The 18,589-nt window shown below is 43.5% G+C and overlaps 1 protein-coding gene across 3 annotated transcripts in view; it reads left to right on the forward strand.

Annotated features, from left to right (window-relative positions):
- Window positions 1-18,589, forward strand: part of kif26ba (kinesin family member 26Ba) — a 135,915-nt gene that overhangs the window by 62,925 nt on the left and 54,401 nt on the right. For all 3 annotated transcript variants that reach the window (XM_070554797.1, XM_070554798.1, XM_070554799.1), the window contains exon 5: window positions 946-1,153. In XM_070554797.1, coding sequence (XP_070410898.1) covers window positions 946-1,153 — 208 coding nt within the window. The remainder of the gene's footprint in view (window positions 1-945; window positions 1,154-18,589) is intronic.

Below are 18,589 nucleotides of genomic sequence, written 5' to 3' on the forward strand. Positions count from 1 at the left end.
TAAGGTGTTTCCATGGTTACTGAGGTATAATTATAAGCGTTTTGTTATTTTAATGGCTTTTATGGAGGTTTCTGCAAACAGTAATGTTGTTTTTTTATCCCTCTGCAGTTAGCCCTGATTTGCAATCAATCAATCAATCAATCAGTCAGTCAATCATCTATCTATCTATCTATCTATCTATCTATCTATCTATCTATCTATCTATCTATCTATCTATCTATCTATCTATCTATCTATCTATCTATCTATCTATCTATCTATCTATCATCTATCTATCTATCTATCTATCTATCTATCTATCTATCATCTATCTATCTATCTATCTATCTATCTATCTATCTATCTATCTATCTATCTATCTATCTATCTATCTATCTATCTATCTAACTAACAACAAACTTCTGGTCCCAATCTTGACTGATGGCAGCTATTTTCAGACTTTTCATGAATTTGTGGGTGTATGTTTGTCCATTCACCTCTTAAGGATTTATCATAAATCCTCAGTGGGACTTAGGAGAAAAGTGGCTTTTTAACTCTCCTTGTTGACACCAGACTATCCTCCAAAAGTCTTCTCCTTACTGCGTGTGCAGATGCACTCTGACCTGCCGGCTGTCATTCCTGAGCAAGCTCTGCACTGGTGGTGGCCTGATCCCACAGCTGGATCAACTTAAAAAGACGGTTGTGGTGGTTTGTGCACATTTTGTGATTGAGTTTATTTTCATGGCAAAGGAGGACTTGAGTGTGGGACACAAGTTCATCTGGTCACTTTAAATAACATCCTGGAGTTTCTGAAAACAAAACTGAGGCAGCAAGCTTTGTGATGATTACAATTCATCTCAAAAACCTTTAACCACAGCTCCACACTTACCACCATCTTTCCTGTTCGTACATCTCCTGCACCTTAAGAAAAATCCTGTTAATAATTTTTTTCTCTTGTTTTCTAAGAGCTGCCCAAAAGCTGAACTTGGCATCCAAGAAGAAGAAGCAGAAGACTCTGACTGTCTCAGCTCCAGTTGCATCTTCACCTTTGTCATGTGATCCGCCTCTGTTCCCAACAACTTTCAGCTCTGCCTTGTTGAAGTCACCTCCACCTGCCCCACCTTGCCTCCTCCGTGCAGCCAATAAGATCAAAGATAATCCTGGACTTGGAAAGGTAACTGGAAGTTTTGAAATGTAGTCTACTATTGCTGCACTTTTACGTAGATCCCTTTAAGATTATCAGTTGTCCAGAAAATAGACCAGAATTACTGAAAGGCACATTTGGGAAGCGTGGAAGTTCATGATCATAGCATTGTTACAATGCATCAGTGTCAAGGTGGATGGATTCTGGTTGAGTTGAAGGCATCATAAAAATTCAGCCTCAGAGGGGTGAAAAAGTACCAGAAAGTTTTAGAAGCAATCATCACACCATCTACTGAAAGAAGGGTTTCTTTAAAAGGATAGAGATCATAAATCTACATCAAAACTCCACAGATTCATGAGCCCAAGATGAGTTTTTTCTGCTCTTCAGAGCTGCAAATTGTAAACCTGTAGGTAAAACTCTGAAAAGCAGCTCATGTGAGATGAGGAGAGAGTCTCGCAGAACTTAAAGCCTTCAGAAGAAAGAGGAAGTGGGGAAATTGCTCTCCTGGATTTACAAGCAGCGCTATTTGTTAAAGGTTGTGTTAGCGTGCGTAGTGACCATTAACATTCAGAGCTCTAGCTGTGAGGGTTCTGGTTTTTTAAGAGATTGCATTAAAAAGTTAGGACATCTTGTTTATAACGTTGCAAAAATTAACCCTCTGGAGGCAGGCGTTGCAGATTCGCAACGTTAAAACCTACCTACCTGGTTACTCTACATACGTGTTTCATGAGCATGTTTTAACTCAGAAGTACCCCTGAAGGACATAGTTGTTCGTCCTTTTATCAAAACTCATTTTGAGCCTCAGAGGGTTAAAGAGAGTGTTTTGGAAAAAGGGCTGGAAAATAAGCTTCCCTACATTGCTGACATTTCATTAAATTCCTGTCCTGATTGAGGATTTTGTTATTCTGGCAAGCCTTATGTGAATATATAGTCTGGCCACGACCCATAGGGAAAGTTCAGTTAATCCATAGTTATCTTTCAAACTGTTTCTGCATGCAACTGGACAACAAACAACTGCTACGAATGTCAGCCAACCACCATAAGCTGTCGAGGATGATGCAAAGACATCCTTTTTCTAAATGAAGGATATAAGTACCTACATCTGCTCTTGAGTCAAAGCACAAGTCTAAATAGTGCAAAGTTGATGCCATAGCAGTTTCAAATGAGCCGTCGCCATCTTAGTTGTTCCGCTCGGTCGCATCATCCCGCCCACCAAATCAATAGAGCGCTTGTGACTGGCATGCCACCAGACTGGTCAGGGCTGCTGAGGTTCTAACGGAGAGGTAGGCCGACATGCAGAGCAAAATAATTTGGCTTCTGCTACTGTCTGTCTAGATTTTTAGGCTAGGATCCTGTGTTGTTTTTATGCAAAGAAACAAACAAAAAAAATGTTTTCTATCGTCATTTTCACCTAAGAAATGTGCTCCAGAAAACAACAAACACCAAACAATTATTGTAGGCTGTTATATTATAATTATATACAATTAAATCTTGTGATCCCTGTACTTAAATCCACAAAAATATAATGTTTTTAATTTCTGTAGAAAAGCATTTATTTATTTAATATAAATACATTCTGGAATCATGTTTCTGTAATTTAAAACACTAAACAGTAAAATATATTAGAGGTACTGTTGCGCAAATGGAAATGGCCAATATTCAGCATGACTGAATTAATTGAGAATCAGTCAGTCTAAATGGTATTTTTCCCCTTTTGATCTGTGAATGCACCTTTGGCAAGCAGAAAACAAATCTAAACTATTTCCCATTCTATATATTCACCATTGCTAAGCTCTAATCGATGCTATAACAGATCTTCCATGAGGAATGTTTTACTTCTAGGATTATGAAATTTCAAGTTAAAAAAACATAAAAATCTGCAAAAATTGGTATCAGCAGATCAGAGCTGAGCAAGAGTCAGAAAGCTGTAAAAGCATTCAAAAACCAAAATCTGTGCACTCCTAAAATCTGATGATTATATACTACAAGATACTGTCTTATAAATTACAATGACACCGAGATAAAAATATTATTATAGTAAAAATATCCGTATTCAGAGGAATTTAATTTATTTGAGATATTGAGCTGTAGTATTTTTTCATGACCTTCAGCAGTTTATCTAACTGTGTGTGTGTGTGTTTGTGTGTTTGTGTGTGTGTGTGTGTGTGTGTGTGTGTGTGTGTGTGTGTGTGTGTGTGTGTGTGTGTGTGTGTGTGTGTGTGTGTGTGTGTGTGTGTGTGTGTGTGTGTGTGTGTGTGTGTGTGTGTGTGTGTGTGTGTGTGTGTGCGTCTGTCTCCCCCGTTGTACCATACCAAAATCTAACCTAATGGTTACCACGGTAACACATATCAGGCTGACAAAAGTCATCTGTCACCATTGCCAGAGGTTGATGAAAGGCACATGTGTGTAGTGGATGCAAAGGGGACCAGGCACACACTCAGCTCTGGAGTGTGTGCAATATTGATCGTCCATGTAATGAGTTTTTAGTGTCCCCTCCTCCACAGTTTGACTCAGAGCCTCGCTGGCTTTGTGTGTCCTCCCAGCTGGAAAACAAATAAGTGTGGGATGCAAAAACAAACAGAAATCCTGAAAAAGTTTCTAAAAGCAGAAATCAGAAAATAAACATGTTGTTTCTGTGTATTGATTATTTTCTACAAGGCTCCAAGAAACTGCATCCCATTCATGTCAACAAAAATCCTTTCTCCTCCCAGTTCATCTGTAATGAAATATTTCTTAATGAAATTAATCCAGGCTGACAAAAACCACTCAGGTAAAAATAATAGTGCATACCCTCATTGCAAATTTTACTATTTGTTTATAATAAATCTTTATCCCGAGTAAAAAGAAAACACATTTTGCCATTTGACCAGAAGGCACAGAATAATTCAAATCAACCGTGTGTTTACTTTCTGGATCACAGAAGAATATAAAGTTTTATTTTTAGATCTGTGTTTTTTGCTGGTTTTCCACATTTTTCCACATTCTTTCAGAGTTTCCATCTCTGTAGCTCCATATGGACATGACAGATGTCCTCTCAGTTGTCATGGAGACAGATTCAAGCCCATATTCACACACAAATGATGCTGTCAGCGACTCGTGAGCAGAAACCAAATCAACACTAGAAACATATTGACCTCCACACACACACACACACACACACACACACACACACACACACACACACACACACACACACACACACACACACACACACACACACACACACATGCAAACACACACTGCACTTGTTGTAGGATTTCTGAAGCTTAGTCCCAGTCTCGTATTAAATGTCTTGAGTCCTACAGTTATGATGCGTTCAGGAGCAGCTATGAGAAAACAGGTTTTTAAACAAACACGTGGGTGTCTCACAGCATGTTTTTGACTCTTTAGGTTAAATGAGTTTTATTGACTGGAAAGATTGGGAGGATGAAAAGAATGGTAAGGATGGAGCAAGACAAATAAGAAGGGAATGGAGAGAGAGGAAAGAACAATCAAATAAGGAAAATGAAGTAAGGTAAAGGGGGAAAACATGAAGGGAAAAGAAGAAGCAATAAGGAAAGAGTGGAAGAAATGATTCAAAAGGTAGGAAAAGAGAAAGAGAAGAAAGGATGGAGGGAAGCAGTGGGGAGGAGGGAAAGAGGATGGAAGAGAGGAAGGAATGAAAATAAGAAAGGAGAGAATACAAAAGCGAGGAGGAAGTTCAAAAGGATGGAGGGAACGAGAAAAATGATGGAAGAGAGGAGCAGAAGTAAAGGAAAAAGGTAAAAAAGAATGAAATAAGGAAACATGGAAGGTTAAATGAAGCAGTAAGGATGGAAGATGAGAGAAAATGAAAGCAGAAAGGTAGGAGAGGAGAAAAGAGACAAAAGGAAAGAATGAAAAAGAGAGGAGGGTGAAGTGTTGAAAGAAGGAAGTTAGGATGGAAGGAAGGAAGAAATGAAGAGTTTTATTCTAAGTCTGCAAAAAAGATTAAAAAGTAAGAAAACAGTTGATGAAGACTGTTATAAAGGGATAGATCTGATTTTGTTGAAGTAGTTTTCTGTGGGAAGGTCATTAACGGTTAATATCTTACCTGGTTTAGTTGTTTGAACAGCCTCAGGTCAGAGAAACAAAGATTCAGTCTGCCAAGAAAGTTACAACGTAAATATTATGATCATCTATAAAACAACTCCAATCTAAAAAAAGAAAAGTCAGCTTCCCATTACAGAATTATTGCAGCATATGAGATTTGGACAGGGTGTGTTCTTCCATTAAAGAAATGACTGTAGAATTTAAATGTGCGATGACGGGGAGGTTTGTAAGATTTTATTAGAATAAACTGAGATAAAATTTATAGATTAAAAGATTTGTATGCCTATTTTGGAACCAAGTGTGACTAATTACGTCTCGTCAGAATTAAAGTCTATTTCTCTAAACTGAGGTCATTCAAAGAGGCACCAACAGGTGAGATATTCATTATTAACAACCAACTCATAAACCACACATTAAAACATCCAAACTATTTCTTTAAGCAGCATTTATAAAGATTTTTTTTAGCTTCATGAGAAAACCAATTCCACAGTTTACTGCATCCACTTGGCAAATGAGAATTCTAATGAAGGGAATAACTGAACTAATGAATTCTGAGTACAGATTACTAAACTAATAGTTTATGCTGAATATGTCATAAAATCTGGGGGAAACCATTTCAATCATTGAGTATGGCATGCTTTTGTTGTGAAATCTATTATGTCAATTCAAGCGTACACATTGATTTACTGTCCAACATACATGCTCACACAAACTCATGCAGACATATAAGGAGAAAATGGCTGAAGCAACATTTCTCTAGTTAAAATGTCATCCCCACTGAACACACACACACACACACACACACACACACACACACACACACACACACACACACACACACACACACACAGGCTCACAATCTCATGGGATTACCACGTACAAGGAAAACTGTCAAGGAAGCAGCAACGCTCCTGGTGGAAGTGTGTGTGATATAGCAGGATGCATGAGGCTAGTCTGTAAATGTAATGGAGAGTTAGTTCTCTCTGGTGTTAATGTGGCAGAAAACAGTTGGAGACATTACATCCAAAGCCAGGGGAAATCAGCCTGCGTAGGTCAGGTGTGTGAGAGGAGGGAGGGTGGGATGTTTTTTTTTTCATTTTTTTACTATTATGAGTCTATAAATCTGTTTTGTAACTTAAACACTCCTTATTTCTGCACACGTTGCTTTGTCAGTAAGCTTCATCTCCCTTTAATCACATCAGCCTGTTGGGAGTCTTCATTTCAGGCTGCTAGCTGCAGGAGGAGGTGCGTATCGGTCGAGAAAATTAAACACTGTATGTATTAGCACTCAGGAAACCATCTGTTAGAGTTACACAGATTTAAAGCAATCACTGGTTATTGGAATTTATTGGATTATACAGAAACAAATTCATCCAAAGTCTATGTAAGACGATTTACATTCATTTCTGTCTCCCTAAATTTAATTCAATGATATGTCTGCAGTGAATAATTTTTTCCCTGCGCCTTCGGGTCGGGGAACGGGTCCTGACTGTTGTTTGTGCTTATGGGCCAAATATCAGTTCATAGTACCCACCCTTTTTGGAGTACCAGGGACGAGTGCTAGATAGTGCTCCATCCTGCTGGGGGACTTCAATGATCATGTGGGCAATGACAGCATGACCTGGAGGGGTGTGATTGGGAGGAACGGCCCGCCTGATCTGAACTCGAGTGGTGTTTTGTTATTGAACTTCTGTGCAAGCCGCAGTTTGGCCATAATGAACACCATGTTCAAACAAAAGGATGCCCATCAGTACACTTGGTACCAGGGCAGCCTAGGTCGCAGGTCGATAAGATAAGATAAGATAAGCACAACTTTATTTATCCCGGGGGAAATTCTTGTGTCATGTACTCAAAGCAGTAGGAGAGACAAAGGAACAGGTGAAATAGAAATATGATATACAATATGTACAGTAAAAAATGATCTATAGTAGTACCCTGTAGGGTGGTGCAAAACAAACAATCGCATGATAGACTTTGTAGTCGTGTCATCTGACCTGCGGTCGTATGTTTTGGACACCCAAGTGAACAGACAATGAGACACAGACAGGGCTTTATACACTGGGGCATGATGGGAGGCAGATGAGCTGTAGGTGTGTGGGGAGAGAACCAGGTGAAATCAATTAACTAATCAGGGAAGAAACTAATATGACCAAAGAGTAAAAACCTAAAGTCAAGGAAAGCAGCAACATACGTAACTAATATTTTAAGGGGAAGGAAAACTACAAACACCGGTGGGAAAAACACACTAAAGAGACTAATAAAATGAAAAGCTGAAACTATAAAAACTGCAGAGGGGTGACTGGGAAAGAAAGGAACACAGGACCTGGGAGAGATGATCTGGAGGGCTGTAGATCTGGGGAACACAGAAAGAGAAACAAAAGGGAGTGACTAATGAGGACCACGGGGGAGCACATGACTTGGAGGGAGATACCTGGGGGGGAAGGAAAACCTAGAGGGGCTGCAGCTCTGGGAACACATGAGGAAGACGTAGACAATGACACAAGAGGGCGCTAGGATACACAACAGGGGACCGTAGAGACGAATGGAGAACACAAGGAGACACATGAGGGGAGACGCAGATGCAGACCATGACAGTTATTGGTGGTGGTGAAAGAAATAGCAGGAGTTGCCAACAACAGAGTTACAGCGTATGCATCAATCATTGTCATGTGGCATCCTGCAACCAGCCGCAGTGCAGCAGCAGTCTCAGCAGCCTCTTATTTCAGTGATTACAAAGAAATCCCATCAATAAAATAAATCATATTGATTACATTTATTTCAGCTGCTTTCTCATATTGTGAATACATGAATCAATGCCATTATTTTTTATTAAAATGTAGAGAAAATTTTTACACCCATCAAATGGTTTTATTATGTATTATTTTATGTTGAATAACTGGACTTTCAACCACCAGTATAATAAGAAAACCTGTAATTTCCTTTGATCACATTTCTCTTCTGTAAGCTTAGCCAGCACACACTGAAAAACCAATTAGTGTGGAGGTTTGTTTCACGCAGCGTGCAGACACACACACACACACACACACACACACACACAGATGCACAGACAAATCTCTTTGGAGAACTGGTCAAATGGTGAAACGCTTCATCGTTCTACGGGTCACTAGATCCACATCTCTCTTCCTCTCTCTTCCTGTGCTCCTCTCCTCCCTCCCCAGTCCTGTGCTTTACTTTCATTTCTATAACTTGCAGCAGTTAATTGAAAGCCAATGGTGTGAGAATATGGCTTTTTAACAAAGAGTGCATCAAGGTGCAAGGTTCGAACATAAGGATGCCCATCAGTACACTTGGTACCAGGGCAGCCTAGGTCGCAGGTCGATGATAGACTTTGTAGTCGTATCATCTGACCTGCGGCCGTATGTTTTGGACACCCGAGTGAAGAGAGGAGCGGAGCTGTCAACTGATCACCACCCGGTGGTGAGTTGAATCAGATGGCTGGGGAAAATGCCGTGTAGACCTGGCAGACCCAAAAGCATAGTGAGGGTCTGCTGGGAACGCCTGGCAGAAGAACCTGTTAAGACGGTCTTCAACTCCCACCTCCGGCAGAGTTTTGACCGCGTCCCGAGAGCAGTGGGGGACATTGACTCCAAGTGGGCCTTGTTCCACTCTGCGATTGTTGAGGCGGCTGTTGCTAGCTGTGGTCGCAAGGTGGCCGGTGCCAGTTGTGGTGGCAACCCCCGTACCCGCTGGTGGACACCAGAGGTTCGGGGAGCCGTCAGGCGGAAGAAGGAGGCCTACAGGGCGTGGCTGGTCTGTGGGTCTCCGGAGGCAGCAGACAGGTACCGGATAGCCAAGCGGGGTGCAGCAGTGGCAGTTGCCAAGGCAAAATCTCGGGCGTGGGAGGAGTTTGGTGAGGCCATGAAGAAAGACTATCGAATGGCGCTAAAGAGGTTCTGGCAAACTGTCCGGCGCCTCAGGAGAGGAAGGCAGCAACTCGCTCACACTGTTTACAGTGGGGATGGGGAGCTGCTGACGTCAACTGGGGCTATAGTTGGGCGGTGGAAGGAATACTTTGAGGAGCTCCTCAATCCCACCTACGCACATTCCGAGGAGGAGCCAGAGCCGGGAGACCTGGGGATGGACTGTTCAATCTCTGGGGCAGAAGTTGCTGAGGTAGTCAAACAACTACACAGCGGCGGAGCCCCAGGGGTGGATGAGATTCATCCTGGGTGTCTCAAGGCTATGGATGTTGTAGGGCTGTCGTGGTTGGCACGTCTCTGCAACATTGTGTGGTCATCGGGGGCAGTTCCTGTGGAGTGGCAGACCGGGGTGGTGGTCCCCATCTTTAAGAAGGGTGACTGGAGGGTGTGTTCCAACTATAGGGGGATCACACTCCTCAGCCTCCCTGGAAAGGTCTACTCCAAGGTAGAAGAAGAAGAAGAAGAAGAAGAAGAAGAAGAAGAAGAAGAAGAAAATATCATTTCTATAGCGCCTCTCAAGATAAAAATCACGAGGCGCTTCACAAAAACAAAAAAAATGTAAAAATATAAAAAAGCATTTAGAAAATGTTGAAAAATATATTTAAAATGAGCAAAAATAGGCAATTGGGATTTAAAAGAAAAAATGTTAAGAAAGAGAGAGAGTGAATAGGAAAGAGGGAAATCAGTGTATCCTGAGGAAGGTGGAATAGGTGGGGAGAGCAGAATAAAGAGAGAGGGGTTGAAGAAGGTCATCCAAAAGCCAGCTTGAACAAGTGAGTCTTCAGCTGCTTTTTAAAGGAGACCACTGAGTCCACTGATCTCAGGCTCAGGAGGAGAGAGTTCCAGAGTCTGGGGGCCACAGCAGCAAATGATCTGTCACCTTTGGTATTTAGCCTGGTGCACTGCACAACCAGTAGGCTTTGGTCACTGGACCTCAGGGACAAGCTGGGGGTGTAGGGACTAAGAAGATCACCAATGTAAGATGGTGCTTGTCCATGTAAGGCCCTATAGACCAGAACCAGGATCTTGAAATGAACCCTGAAGTTGACTGGCAGCCAGTGAAGCTGGAGGAGATTGGCGCTTCAGGCTGCGAAGGCTGTCATTAAACCAGGGAGTAGGGTTCAATGCAGGAACTGATCTGGTTCGAACAGGACAGATGTTGTCCAGAATGGAGGCAGTGCTCGTTAAACTGAGAAGTTAAGGAATCTGGGTGGTTATCAGAAGAACAGGGTGGATCAAAAGCAGCAAAAAAATTGCTAGCTGTGCTCTCATTAAGAAAACGAGAACTAACCATACGGCGAGCAGGAGGTGGGGACGCAGAAACTGTTAAGTTAAAGAGAATGCATTGGTGATCTGAAATATAAACGTCCTCAGGACAAACACTGTCAGCATTTAGACTCAGGGTAAATACAAGGTCTAGAGTGTGCCCCCTGGTGTGTGTGGGGCCAGAAACATGCTGAGTAAAGCCAAAGGTGTCCATAAGGCTGGAGAAATTCATGACAAAGTGATCAGAGGGATCATCAACGTGGATGTTAAAATCACCAACAATCACCAGTCTGGACAGCTTCACAGTGGAGGATAGAAAGTCACTAAACTCCTGAAGGAAAAAACTGTATGGACCAGGTGGACGATAGACCACAGCACAGTAGAACGGGTCCTTACGCCCAACTTTAATCCTGCAGTTCAAAGGAAGCAGTGACCAGAGGTTGTAGAGCTACATGGATGATGGTCTCTGAAAACAACAGCTAGGCCTCCACCACGACCAGAACCCCGGGGCTGGCTTAGAAAAGAATAACCACTCGGGCAGAGTTCAAGCAGACCAGAATAATCAGATGTTTTCTGCCAAACTTCAGTCAGAAACAGAAAATCCAGGTTTTTAGAGAGAATTAGATCATTGAGCAGGAAAGACTTATTGTTAACAGAGCGGGAATTTAACAGAGCCATGCTGAGTGAGGAGGAGGAATCAGAAACTACAGAAACAGCTGGAGTTATTGGACATAAATTAGCAGGGTTAGATCCACGGTGTTTATAAAAACCACTTATGGAAGGAACAGGAGGAGAAACCACTGAGGAATGAGGATAAACCAACCTTAAAAAACGTGGACGGATGAACCGCGCTGCAACGCGGCCTGGCGGAAATGCGGAAGTGGCGCTCAGGTCACCAAACAAAGGACAAGAAGCTAGAAGATTGTGCCGATGTTTACGAGATAAACCACGCTTTAAGAGAAGTCTTATTCTCACCTGGATTCCTGCTCGTTTACCTATTTTCCTCCGACGTTTTCCCGGGACCGGACAAACATAGCCAGAGGCGGGCAGCTCGGGACTGTCGATTGGTCCCGGGCCGGTGCGCCACTCAGGTAAACAAACAGGATGGTACGTCCTCTGTGCGTCTTGGGCGATCGTGAACGAACGGAAGGACAAAAGAGTCTGACGATCATAGGAGATGGTAGCAGGGACACTACTGAAGAGGATCGCAGACAGGAGCAAGGTGGAAAAGAGGAGGTTAGTGGAGAAAAGTTTGAAAAAGTGGCCGGTGACTGCGGCTAAGCCAAGCACAGGCACCATCTTGTTGCCGACCGGAAGCGGAGAGTTGAGGTACTGGAGAGGAGGGTCCAATCGATTGTTGAATCTCAAATTCAGGAGGAGCAATGTGGTTTTCGTCATGGCCGTGGAACTGCAAACCAGCTCTATACCCTTGCAAGTGTGATGGAGGGGGCATGGGAGTTTGCCCAACCAAGACTACAGAAATAAATTACAGGGACGAATGGGAAATCATCCCTACCACTTCATCACACGGAGTGTCTGTCAAGTCTCCTTTTACATCCCTGTTTTTGTCCAAATGAAGATGTTTAACGCTCTGCCATAACACCCCCAGTTCTCCCCACATCCGTTGCCCTTCCTCCTGAGCTCTGGCTTCTTTTCTGATCTTTCCCTGTGCTTTGTGGATTTGGAGAAGGCTTATGACCGTGTCCCCAGGGGCACCCTGTAGGGGACGCTCCAGGAGTATGATGTGGGTGGCCTTCTGTTAAGGGCCATTCAGTCCCTTTACCAGAGGAGCGTGAGTTTGGTCCGCATAGCCGGTAGTAAGTCGGACCTGTTCCCAGTGAGGGTTGGACTCTGCCAGGGCTGCCCTTTGTCACCGGTTCTGTTCATTACCTTCATGGAACGAATTTCTAGGCGCAGCCGTGGTGTGGAATGTGTCAAGTTTGGTGGCCGGAGAATCTCGTCTCTGCTTTTTGCGGATGATGTGGTCCTCCTAGCTTCTTCCAGCTCTGACCTTCAGCTCTTGCTGGGTATGTTCGCAGCCGAGTGTGAAGCGGCTGGGATGAGGATCAGAACCTCCAAATCTGAGACCATGGTTCTCGACTGGAAAAGGGTGGCTTGCCAACTCCGGGTCGGGAGAGAGGTCTTACCTCAAGTGGAGGAGTTTAAGTATCTCGGGGTCTTTTTCACGAGTGAGGGTAGGAGGGATCGGGAGATCGACAGGCGGATTGGTTCGGCATCTGCAGTGATGCGAACGCTGAGCCGATCTGTCTTGGTGAAGAGGGAGCTGAGCCAGAAAGACAGGCTCTCGATTTACCGGTTGATCTACGTCCCAATCCTCACCTATGGTCATGAGCTTTGGGTAATGACCAAAAGAACGAGATCGCGGATACAAGCGGCCAAAATGAGTTTCCTCCGTAGGGTGGCCGGGCTCAGCCTTAGAGATAGGGTGAGGAGCTTGGACATTTGGGAGGGACTCGGAGTAGAACTGCTGCTCCTCTGGATCGAAAGGAGTCAGTTGAGGTGGTTTGGGCATCTGGTCAGGATGCCTCCAGGACGCCTCCCTGAGGAGGTGTTTCGGGCATGTCCTGCCGGCAGGAGGCCCCCGGGTCGACCAAGGACACGTTGGAGAGGTTACATCTCCAATCTGGTCCGGGAACGCCTTGGGGTCCTGCCGGAGGAGCTGGTGGAGGTGGCTGGGGAGAGGACGGTCTGGAGCTCCTCAGTTGGGATGCTGCCCCCGCGACCCGGACCCGGATAAGAGGAAGACGACGACGTGAATATTTTTTTTAATATTATTCAACTGAAATAATGTATTAATAAGCAGCTAATTGGCTTTTTAAAATTCTTTGTATAGTGTTTTATTACATTTTAAATATAGTGTGTGCAAATTTGCACTTTTACCTCCCATCTCTCCCCATACTGACAGCATTCAGCCTCTGCACGTCTCACAGACTCCTCCAGGTGTGAAACACATGAACATGTCACAATTTGGCCCCAGGGCTTACACATCCTTCTTTAAGCTGTCACTTCATTTGCAGTTCTCTGTCATACCTGATGTACATGCAGTTCAACTCATCTGGAGACAGATGGGGAATTTTCTAAGGAATGCTACAACGGCTGAAAGAGGAAGCTTTCTTTTGCTTTTAGTCTCCAGTCTCTATCTACAACTGATCTCTTATCTAAAGGATGTATAAATCTTATCTGTGCTTCCTTCTCTTTTATCTCCACATCTATTCTCTACTCAGAGTCTGACTGACATAGGAGTCTTTTTCCCTGCCCTCTTTCATCTCAGCAGGCTGGATTTAGCACACGTGCAGATTGCGACTTGACCTTGGGGGAAAATGATACCATGACAGCTAATCAATTTTTAATACCAGCTACAATTCTTCTCCAGCTACAAGCTGTGTGTCAGTGATGAGTGTGTATGAGTGCATATTGCACGGGTATGCATGTGTCTTAATGTCCATCTGAGAGTGTGTGTCTTGTATCCAAATGAGTAAGTCTGTTATGGTGGTCCTGTACAGTAGACACTTTGTTCCACCTCATCACTGAAATATTAATGTGGTCAGTGTTGGCAGACCTGAAGGATGTGAAACACACACACACACACACACACACACACACACACACACACACAAGAGACGGGGGCGAGAGAGAGAGAGAGAGAGCGAGAGAGAACATGTTTGAAAAAAGATGCTTTTGTTTGCTATCATCAAGAGAAACAAAACAAGGATTATTTGCAATTGATAAGACTTGTGGTTAAGGTAGATTCACCTTAAAAAGATACTCCACCCAAAAATGTATTGTAAGTAAAAAAAAAAGTCCTTGAAATCACTCAGTATTGATCAGTGTGTGTGTGTGTGTGTGTGTGTGTGTGTGTGTGTGTGTGTGTGTGTGTGTGTGTGTGTGTGTTTGTGTGTGTGTGTGTATGTGTGTGTGTGTGTGTGTGTGTGTGTGTGTGTGTTATGGTGGTTTGGTTAGCTAACAATGTGTGCATTTGTGTTTATGGATGCAGGTTTCTTTGGGGCTGCCTTGCACATTTTTACCCTCAATACTAGTTGGATCCATTCACTTATTGTGTTTTATGCTATAAGCTAAAGTGAAAGCGAAAAAAAATACATTATATGTCTATAATATATATATATATATATATATATATATATATATATATATGTATGTATTTGATTTGATTTGATATATATATATATATATATATAAATTCCCATCTCACCCTCCGCGGGTGGTCTCATCCTTCCAAGATCGGGTCCTCTACCAGAGGCCTGGGAGCGTGAGGGTTCTGAGCAGTATCTTAACTGTTCCTAGAACTGCATATTTGTGGACTGAGATGTCTGATCTTTTTCCTGGGATCTGCTTTAGCCACTCCTCCAGTTTGGGGGTTACTGCTCCGAGTGCCCCGATGACCATGGGTACCATCGATGCATTCACTCTCCAGGCTTTTTCAAGTTCTTCTTAAAAGCCCTGGTACTTCTTTAGTTTCTCGTGTTCCTTTTTCCTGATGTTGCCATCACTTGGTATTGCCACATCAACCACAACGGCTGTCATTTGTTGTTTGTCCACCACCACTATGTCCGGCTGGTTTGCTAGCCACTTGGTTGTGGCGTTCCATGTTTGCTTTTCCTGTCAACATATTACACCCTGTAGTTCTGTGGTGGATTGTCTCAGGGGCCTCTTTGCATTGCCTACTCCTTGGGTCTTGTCTGGTGTAGTAGATCTTGGCCTCTGTTTCTCTGGTGTTCAGGGCTTGTTCCTGTGCAGCCATGATGACTGCCTATGTGCTGTCCTTCAGACCAGCTCTTTCTAGCCATTGGTAGGATTTCTTGATATCAGCCACTTCAGTTATCGATCTGTGGCTCTGTCCTCAGCGTCCAAACGGAGTTGCTCAATCCTCAGCCTGAATTCGGCTGGAGTCACGTCCTCATCAGAGTCAGCCGGGTCCACGTCTCCAGCAGCTGTAACCAGTCTGTCTCTGTCATCAGGTGCTGCAGGGCTGACAGGGGGCGGGGTCGCCAGGGGAGGTTCAGCATGTACACGGGCCTCCGCAGGCGAGGCAGCCTGTTGCCGAGTAAGCAGGCCCAAGTCCTCCAAGCCACTGATTACCACCTCCTGCAGCTCCACCTTTAACATTGAGCTGTCCACCTGAAATCCAAAGTGATCCGCCACGTCCAGCAGATCCCGCTTGCGACAGGCACCAATCAGTCCACGGGATGGGGCCTCCACAAACTGCGCTAAATCAAAAGTAGCCATAACTGGTAAAACACTGATACACACAAATGATCACGCATCCAACCTCAGTTTAAGGGTACTTAATGATCCCAGACGAGCCCCCATATGTTACAACCAGGTGTCTAGGGGGACTGGGGTAACATGGAGGACGCGTGACACAAAGGAAAATTAACAAAGGTTTTATTTACTTTCTCTTAATTCAGAAAAGATGACTATTATTCTTTTAACCACCACGGATCTAAATCCACTTTTACCAAAACAGGTTCAAACAGTAAGAGCACAATATCGAAGTTCTAAGTGGGAGACAACAGACCAGAGGAAAGGCAGCTCTGCACTATTGTCCCCATTGGTGAGGAGCTCCAGCTGGTCCTTTAAACAATTTGCGGCTGATGAAAACCCAGCTCAGCTGGTGCAGGGAGGAGTAAGGGTGAGCCAACATAGTCTGCAGGCAGGCTCCTCAGATGCAACATAAAATGCACAAAAAAATGAAATCACAACACAAAAAGGCTCCAGCCGTAACACTCCCACGATGGTATTTACAGCACTACCTCCTCTGTTTGCCATTGTCTGAGACATTCACTGAGCACGTCATCTGTTGGGGCCTTGTCCTTGATGTACTTATGAATCTTGGTTGTTTCATCCTGGACAATGGCTCTCACACTCACTAGTCCTCGGCCTCCTTCCTTACAGCTAGTGTACAGTCTCAGAATGCTGGACTTGGGATGCACTCTCCATGCATGGTTAGGAGATTCCATGTCTGAACATCTGTGGTCTGTATTTCTTACTTTGGCCAGCTTATTATTTCTGAGGGTATCTCATTATGCAAGCCAAGGTGGGTAGGACCATGAATGCTAAGGTTCTCTATGATGTAGAGGGACTGACTTTTTGACTGGACCATATTCCTGTCTATTTGCTTTCTGCAGCTAAGGCGATGAGTGCTAAAGTAAACGTTCATGTTTAGCATGCATGTGCAATTCAGAGTGACCGGTTATATTTTAAAAAGAACACGAATTATACGGTTTCACAGTGAACAAGCTCTTTAACTAAGGTGCTGTTTCTAAAATAAACTATGTCTGCTGTTTTAATTGCTGAAGTTAATCATGTTGAGAAGTGCACCCATGTAAAGACTCCAGATCTTTCAAATCACAGACTGGTCATGTGACTGATCTGAAGTCGCCGAGAGGCTCTTCCTGTCAGAGTGAACTAAAATCCAAACCTCATAGTTGTGAGATCAATATTCGTGAGCTGAGCTGGGATGACTAAATTAGTTAAAATTTGAATTGATTAATTAAATCTGAGCCCTTTATTTCCACGTGTTGTCCATATTTATCTCTGTGAGCCTGTTTGCACAAAACACTGTTTTTGCCATCTTTGGGAACCATTTTGCTCGATCTTAGTCTTATATTGATTTTTCAGCCAATAGCAATGAAGCACTGTTGTGAGGGACTATTGAACTAACTTCTCCCAGCTCAGGGCTTGTTACTGCCATTAAGCATAGTTCATGCTGTAAAATTGGCTAAAAGACTTGCCTGAGTGTTGGATTTCAGGTAAAAGAACAGAGACTTCGGCATCAAAGAGCACATAGAAGTAGTGAGGTCAGTTTCTCAAGAAAAACATTTCTAAAGAAGTCTTTAATCTTTATGCAGGTTAGATCATCGTTGAAACCAAAAGAGACTCTTTACCTCATGAAAAGACATTTTAATTTATTTTTTCCCCCACCAGTTATTTACTGCAGGGTGAATCTAAGAGGAAGCTGGCGAGGCAGATCGAATAATAGCAGAAGCCTTGTACTTCATCTTATTTGTTCTGTGGAAGGAATAGAAAGTGATATGAGGAAAGGAGGGCAGTGACATTAAGCAGAGCTCTGTATGAGTCACAAAACTGAAAAAGGAGCAGGTAGTAGGAGAAAATCAGAAGGGAAGGAGGGTTCAAGCGGTCAAGAGTGAGACTGATAGAAGGTGAGAACGTATAGGAGTAGCGACCCATTTTTCTGTGTTCTCCTCTGCTCTGAAAGAAGCATCACATATTTTCCTCTCTTCTATTTTCTGCTTCAAACAGGATGAAGAGTCCATTAGCTTTGAGTTCATTGTAGCTGTGACACTTTGCCAGATGTATTGATTGGAAGCAGGTCAAAGATCCACAGAGAATTCTGCAGGTGGATTCTAATTAAACAGTCAAATCATCTTGTCTTATAGATGAACCTCCTAGTTTGGAGACTGGTCTCTGAGGTCAAGTTATGATGGTTTGGGGTTCTGAAAATCAAAGTTAATGCAAAGATTATTTATTGCAGCATGAATTTGTACTGGAGGTGAAGGATGATTGCTGATCGGGTGACGTAGCACTGCTGCTGCTGCTCCTAGGTGCAGCTCTCGTTCTGGTGATGAACCGGCTGGGAGGAGGAGTGGCAGAACTGGAGCTGTGACTGGGGCTGAATGGCAGGGAAACGAGAGAAAACTGCAGCAGCATGACCAGAAGGCTGGAGCAAACTTACAGGGACCGTAACAAGTTCTAAAAGTACATTTGGAATTTTTACTCAACTCTGCAAATTATCCCCCCCCCCAAAAAAAAACTTCGGTTAATACAATGAATTTAAAATCTACCCGTTTTGAAAACCTTGACTTACTGATGTACTGCCCAACAGCCTTGTGCTTTTCTACTCGGTCACACAGAACTGACCGGGGGTCCAGGATCTGCAGCCCTCATTGTAGTTACTGAGGAGCTCAGTAGCTGAGGGTTCTTGTGGATCTCCTGCAGCCTGCTGTGTAGTGTTGTGGCATACTCTGTGATCAAAACAATGTAAGAATCAGTTATATATAAACTGAATATTTAGTAAACAAAAAAAAACATTTACCATAAGTCGGTTTATCTTTGACTGGCTGCACAGACCATCCACCTTTTTTAAAGCGTGGATAGCGCACTGCATATCTGTCCACACCGGCCTTGG

This window comes from Nothobranchius furzeri, chromosome 9 (assembly GCF_043380555.1).
Source record: "Nothobranchius furzeri strain GRZ-AD chromosome 9, NfurGRZ-RIMD1, whole genome shotgun sequence".
NCBI lineage: Eukaryota > Metazoa > Chordata > Actinopteri > Cyprinodontiformes > Nothobranchiidae > Nothobranchius > Nothobranchius furzeri.